The sequence below is a fragment of the Triticum aestivum genome, chromosome 5B (assembly GCF_018294505.1).
Source record: "Triticum aestivum cultivar Chinese Spring chromosome 5B, IWGSC CS RefSeq v2.1, whole genome shotgun sequence".
Taxonomy (NCBI): Eukaryota; Viridiplantae; Streptophyta; class Magnoliopsida; order Poales; family Poaceae; genus Triticum; species Triticum aestivum.
In genome coordinates, this window is record NC_057807.1 from 26,651,446 (window position 1) to 26,658,220 (window position 6,775).

At 42.8% G+C, this 6,775-nt stretch overlaps 1 protein-coding gene across 2 annotated transcripts; it reads right to left on the reverse strand.

Annotated features, from left to right (window-relative positions):
* Window positions 1-830: 830 nt before the first annotated feature.
* Window positions 831-6,506, reverse strand: LOC123110214 (40S ribosomal protein S20). 2 transcript variants are annotated; one of them, XM_044530692.1, is made up of 5 exons: window positions 6,131-6,506; window positions 5,221-5,560; window positions 2,702-3,052; window positions 2,516-2,629; window positions 831-1,245 (listed from the first exon to the last, which is right to left on the reverse strand). In XM_044530692.1, the coding sequence occupies exons 3-5, from the start codon at window positions 2,826-2,828 to the stop codon at window positions 1,106-1,108; spliced, it is 381 nt and encodes a 126-aa protein (XP_044386627.1). In that variant the 5' UTR covers window positions 2,829-3,052; window positions 5,221-5,560; window positions 6,131-6,506; the 3' UTR covers window positions 831-1,105. The 2 variants fall into 2 exon arrangements, with proteins under 2 accessions (XP_044386627.1, XP_044386626.1); XM_044530691.1 differs by lacking the exons at window positions 831-1,245; window positions 2,516-2,629; window positions 2,702-3,052 and having other exon boundaries at window positions 5,060-5,560; window positions 6,131-6,503.
* Between the last annotated feature and the right edge of the window lie 269 nt (window positions 6,507-6,775).

A 6,775-nucleotide genomic window follows, 5' to 3' on the forward strand; every position in this document is an offset into this window, starting at 1 on the left:
CATACTATTGATTGTTTGGTTAAATCATCATTGTGGTGATATTGAGTTTGTTTTACCTAGGACAGTGGAACCGTCAAGACAACCCTCATCTGGGATATTGTGTTTTTAACATGTCTGAATATGTCAGGATACGTTTCCTTCGGCTGTCTTTGACCTATGCAATGCACATCGGTTAGACGGTTTGGATTTTGTCCCTGAAGATTTGCCTTGACATTACATTAGGGAGAATTTGTTGTGCCATGCTTTAGTGTCTCAGGAAACTGGAGAGCTTCGGTGGTTGTGGAAGCGACACTGTTCGATGTTTCTGAATGTAAATTTCTCAAAACAGAGAAAATGGGAATCCATACTTTGTGCATTAATATAGTCGATGCTCTGCGTTTCTATTGTCCTTTACCCCCTTTGCCTTGCTCGGTGTCAACAGAAAAAATCCTGCTGCCACGTTGGTTTGGCAACAAAAGGTTACGTCGCCATGCGTGTACATGAAGTTACTTTTAAAGCTGAAATTGTATGTGAGATGCTTCAGCCGGGCATGCATAACAAATCAGTGCTCATGTAAATGACCTATGGAAGGCGTGAAGGCCATTATAAGAGGAAGTAATGCGCTGGCCCATGAATTGGTAGGCTTATGTAAGAGTACATGGTGATGTGCTTAATGGTGGTTGGTGTCCCCTCCAGCATTTGGTAGTGAGATTTTCTTTGGATGTTAATTGAACAGCTAGCTCTTGTTATTTTCTCCCTATTTTAGAACAACAACATTGAAATGATGCCATGTATGCATCCACAAACATGTAGCAAAGGCAAGTCCTAGATATCCTAAAATGAAAAATGGAAAATTTCAAAAGTGACATCCAAACAAGAACGCTACCAAATTCTGGAGATGCTGAAATAACGACGTGCACTCTACGGAAATACACAAAATCCAAGACGATAACTTAATCAATAGTATAGGTACTATGAATCATGATAACAAAAACCTAGCCATACAAAAACTACTTCTCATACTAAAAAGTCTCAAAGAAAACGTCTTGGTTCACTGGTGTCTCTCCACCCATTGTAACAACAGATTAAAGATGGCGCTGTTGTGGTAGGGTAGCATGAGGGTTGACTACTGGCTGATGGTCACCTCGACCTCGACGCCGGGCTCGAGGGTGATGGAGGTGATCCGCTTGATGATGTCTGGGGAGCTGATGATGTCGATCACCCTCTTGTGCACCCGCATCTCAAACCGATCCCAGGTGTTGGTACCTTGTTTTGTACCAAGAAAAGCTGGCATTAATTAACATAGGAATAACAACAGTAACCTATACACAGATTGTGCAAGGGATTAAATCTCGATTTCGAAACATCAAATGTATCAGAAACATCATGTGGAATCATCATTTGCTCAGGACTAACAAGTAGTCCTATTATTCACAGGGTGACAATTATATGGTAATACACGCGTGGTTTAATTATAAACATGCATCCAGAGATTGAGCACCTCAATGGCTCTTTCTACTATAAGGGGCAAATGTTTGGAAGATAAGTTTAAAAAGCTCGATTTTGTAGTCCTCAAAAGAGAATCTCATAAATAACTTGATTTAGCACCATCTGACCAGCCCATAAAAAAGGACATACCCAGTGCCGAAAGCTCCCACACAACAAGGATGTACCAGCCCATCATTAAGCAGAGTCCAAAATCTACCATCACACAAGAGCAAACTCACAAAGAGCGGGATAATTTGGCTATGATGAGTTCTAACTGATAAACAGATAATCCCTTTTTTCGAAAGGGGGAGTATCCCGGCCTTTGCATCGTACGGTGCACACAGCCAAAATCGATGATCCCTACGTAGGACGGCCAATAATCAACTCTTCTCGTAAGAAAGTTACTAGCAGCACTAGACAAACCCGGCATCAGCTTTTAAAAAGCTCAGTTTAAGATGTTTTAATGATGTGACATCTCAGTAGCATCTCCTTCATATGCTCATCCGACAAAGTCCATTGTACTTGATATTACACTGCACAAACAGAACTAAGCATGTCTAGAACTCTAGATACAGAATAACACAACAATTACGGTGACGGCATGCCAATCATCAATTACAAAAAGCTTAATTTAGAGACATCAAAGACCCAAAGTATCTCAGTGTAGAAAATATTGGATGGATGAATATTGTTGTTATTGATCTGACCCAGGTGTGGGATATATATAGAGTACAATATGAGAGAGACTTGGTGTATGAAAGAAGTCGTACATGGTTTAAACCAATACTATCTCTAACTTAAACATAATTATACTTCTAACACTCAGTGGTCTAAATGTTTTGCCTCATTTGCTCAGCATGCTATCATCACCATGAGTGCAATTCAGTCCTATCGTCTAAACAGACAACAACAATCCATAGACACTTCCTGACCCACATCAGCGAGGTATTATCGTGAGCATGCCAAGTAGAGCATATATACAACACAAAGCAAGTAAGCAAATGGGATACAGCAGAGACCAGAGTGGCAAGACCGCAAGAGTAATCACCTTCTCCACAGGGGGTCTTCCTGGTGGTGATGTTGAGCACCTTGGTGGGCATCCTGACGGGCCCCCTGACCCTGAGCGGCTGCTCCTTGGCGCGCTTCACCAGTTCGGAGCACACTGTTTGTTGCCAGCACAAGGAACAATCAGATCAACAAGAAGAGAAGGAAGGAAGTAAGCCTCCGTTCATACCCTTCTCGATGTTCTTGACGCTCGTGGAGGAGAGGGTGATGCGGACCCTGTGCAGCACATCCTGCGAGCCCTCGAAGCCCGCCTTGCCGGACTTTATCGGCAGCGTGTACGCCGGCTCGGTCGCCATGGCTTTTGCTGGTTGAAGGAGAGGAGTACTGGAGGAGGCCGCAACGTTGCTAGCTATCTAGATTTCGCGCACCGGTAGGAGAGGGAGGCGGCGGCGCTGAGCTTATGTATGTGCAGGCCGGAGGCGGGGAAGGGCAGCCGTTGGATCTGCTGGCCTGGGGGATCCGACCGGTCGATTGGAGCTCGGTCCCGGGAGAAGCAAGCAACTCACAGACGCAGTACAGACTACATAATATACACATACGTCATTTAGAATACAAAAAGAATGTGTATACAAGTATACTGTTGGACGTATCGTGTACATGAATTTACTTTTAAAGCGGAAATTGTGTGTGTGCGTTATGTTTTTCTGTGTAGAATGTGAATATGTATGTTTTTAGACGAATTCTCCCTTATCTTTACCTACTAATAAAGTAAATAGTGCTTCTGCCCGTCCGTCATTAAAAATGCCCTTGAAGTTGGCAATAATTACCCACCAATGCCACCCGTAAGTGGCAAAAACGATTTGTTTTTAATTTCTAATATCGCTCCAGGGTTCTGTTATTAAAGGTGGATACGATATAATAGCACCAATGCATGAGCAGCGTGATGGCTAAGGCAACGATGCTCCACATAGGAGACCAGGGTTCGATCCCTGGTTCTCACGCTCTTTCTCTTTCTTTTTACCAAGCGCAGTAATGGGCCAGCCCATGTGCGGGTCGTGGCGCCCCCTGTTTTCTATATCTTTTTTTTATTTCTATTTTGTTTTTTCCCTAAAAATAAATTTTGGATTGATGGCGCCCCCTATTTTTTATTTCTTTTTACTTTTTTATTTCTGTTTTGGTTTTTTATCTCAAAATTAATTTCGGATTTCCAAAATATCAAACAATTGCGAGTTCTAAAAAAAATAAATTTCTTTTTACATGGGTATTTTGTTTTTTCCCTAAAAATAAATTTCGGATTGATGGCGCCCCCTATTTTTTATTTCTTTTTACTTTTTTATTTCTGTTTTGGTTTTTTATCTCAAAATTAATTTCGGATTTCCAAAATATCAAACAATTGCGAGTTCTAAAAAAAATAGGAAAATGGTAAACTGTTTGTGAATTTAAAAAATATTCTAAAAATCAAAAAATGTTCATGACTTAAAAAATTGCTCACAAATTATAAACAAATCACGATTTCTAATGATTTCATGAAATAAAAAATGTTCATGATTTTTTTAAATGAGCCAATATTCAAAGCATATTCAGGAATTTAAAAATCATGTCCATCAGCTTTTAGAAAATGTTCACAAAAATTAAAACACATCCGTAAATAATGAACAAAACTAATTGTAGGTTCCATAAAGGTTTTATTAGGAGATCTATATAGCTCGTTTTATGATTTTATTTAGTCCTTCGCGTTGGGTAAAAAAGGGTTTCCGTGTTTTGTACAACGCTGAACCCAACAAAATTGACATAACTTTCTAAGGGTTTGTTTTTGTAAGCTATATTAAAATGACTAAATGTCTATTTTGCTTCCATACACAGTTATGCTTATTTTCATATCACAATAGTGGTTATGGTAAACACCGCTACGCTAAATCCAGACGAGACACTTTATTTATCAGTATAGCTCAGGCAGGGTCCGTCAATGCAGTTTGCTCAGCCACAAAATATTTTGTTGTGACGCCTTAAAAAATCAAGTCTTGATGAGCATCATATTGTTCGTTTTTGAAATTACATTTTAAAAGTGTCTTATCGCATCATGACATGATTTGTATATATTTTGTGAATTTGATTCATACTTTTTTATATCTACCACACATGTATAACTTGATAGTTTTTTTCCGTTGCAAGGCACGGGCATTTCCAAAAATGTTCGCTAAATCAAAAAAAGTTCATCAAATTCAATAACTATTCCACCCAATTTCTAAATATTTTCATCGATTATAGAATGTTTGCCAGTTCAGGAAAATTGCTTAAAACTGTTCACAATTTCTAAAAAATGTTTGTAAATAGCAAAAAATATTCATAAATTGAAAAAATGTTCTTGATTGTAGAAAATGTTCAGAAATTTGTAATAGTATGTTGTTTGCGATTTCAAATATGTGCATGAGTTTAACAAATTGTTCATAATTTCAAAATGTTCATGATTTCGAGAAATTGAGAGAGATATTGTATCTCGGTGATGCAACGAAATGTGATCATGACCATTTGAAATTATGAATTTTTTTCTCCCGTTGCAACGCACGGGCCCTTTTGCTAGTAATAATAAAGAAAGTTGGGTTTCTGTCGTCCGTCGTCGTCGCTAGCGATTTTGCATAAAAGTCCATCTGTTTCTGAGAATTCAACCCGCGGTCCTAATTTTAAGTGGCTAATCCGAAAAAACGATTCATTTTAACATAAAGGACCCTGCAGTTTTTATTATTCGACCTGCGACCACAGGACAGGCAAGAGGCGCCGCTTGGTTGGTGGTCTGGGCGGCGGGGCGGACGGATCGAGGCCGACGGAGAGGTGGCGGCCCGAAGGGAGGGCGAGCTCCAAGGCGGCGGATGAATGGGCGCTCCTCTCGGTCGTCCTCCTCCCGGCCGCACGACACGCAAGATGCGACTCTTGGTTGGTGGTCTGGGCGGCGGATACGGCTGATCCGACGTGGATCCAGCGGCGGGGCGGACGGATCGAGGCGGAGGAGCACGAGGCCGACGGAGAGGTGGTGGGCCGGAGGCGGGGCGAGCTCCAAGGCGGCGGGGTTGTTCCATGGCGACTTCCTTCCCTGTAGAAGACAAAGAAGAGTGACAAAGAGAAGAAGGAGAAGGAAAAAGCCTAGAGAGAGAAGGACAAAGGGGCGGCGGCAGCTGCTGGGATGGCCTGCTCGTGGCATAGCTAGAGCTCCTATCCAAGCGCGGTCGGAGGCAGGAAGGCCGGGCTGCTGGAGTGGGAAGAAGGGGGGATTTGCGAATGGGGAAGAATAGAAACGACTGTGGTTGCGTGGTTTTGCTGTAAAAGTAGGTTTATTATCAGAAAAAATAGTATCACCTCGCTCCTTTGTAATCAATAGGATCAATTTATATACACCAACTGCTTGAGGCATCTACAAACAGAGGAATGGAACTGAAGAAACAACTACAAGCACACAATCGGTAGCGGCTGCTTGAGGCATCAACAACCAGAGGAAGAAGGGAATAGAACGAAGAAGCACAATCCAATCAGCAGGAGGACGGACGGCCCCTTGAGAAATAGAAAATGTGTATGATTTGGGCTACTAGATTCACTGATGACAGAACCACAAGATCACTTCCATCCCCACACGCACAGCGTCTCCAGCCACCAAAACATCACTCACCACGTCGCATGAGTAACTCCGGAGAGCCACAACAGGTAGTCGGCTTCGAGCTCCTCAAGTTGTAGCGCCTGGCCCTTGGAGCCAGCTCGTGCGGGCTAGAAGCAGCGAGCCCCTGCCTTGCAAAAAACCCGCAGCTTGCGCGCGCAGGCGAGCACGACAGCGCCTCCTCCGGCAGCATCGGAGCGCGCCCGGACGACAGAAGCTTCTCGTAGCAAGACACACTGCTGTGCATCGTCTCCCGTCGACACAGTTGCCTAGCGAATGAAGAAGAGGAAAGTGAGAGGGAGGGGGAAAAGAGGAAGAAACGGGGCGAAAGGTCGAGAGGATAAGATTTCAGCGGTGGGGAACGAGGGGGAGGAAGATAAGGCGTCGCGTCGCAGGACACGTGATGACAGGAAGAGGCGTTTTAGATCAGTGACTTAAAAAAGGAACGGAATATAATCTTGCAAACAAAAAACAACCAACATTTCCTAAAAAAAATACTAAACCTGTTTGCTCTTTCTTTCGCGGAAAATACCTCCGAACTATACTGAAATAAGCCAATGGTACAAAGCACCCCCACAAGAATGAAAATTACAAACAGATCCCTGAGGAGCTGACCACGCAGGTTGAGGGCGCGCCACTGCTGTCGTTGCCGCCGCTCCC

Bases quoted from the DNA above. Each gene is read 5' to 3' on its own strand.
- LOC123110214 (XM_044530691.1), bottom strand. From the start codon at position 6,362: ATGCACAGCAGTGTGTCTTGCTACGAGAAGCTTCTGTCGTCCGGGCGC. The intron at 5,561-6,130 runs GTGAGTGATGTT...TGTCTTCTACAG, and splicing joins GGAGTTACTCATGCGACGTG to GGAAGGAAGTCGCCATGGAA.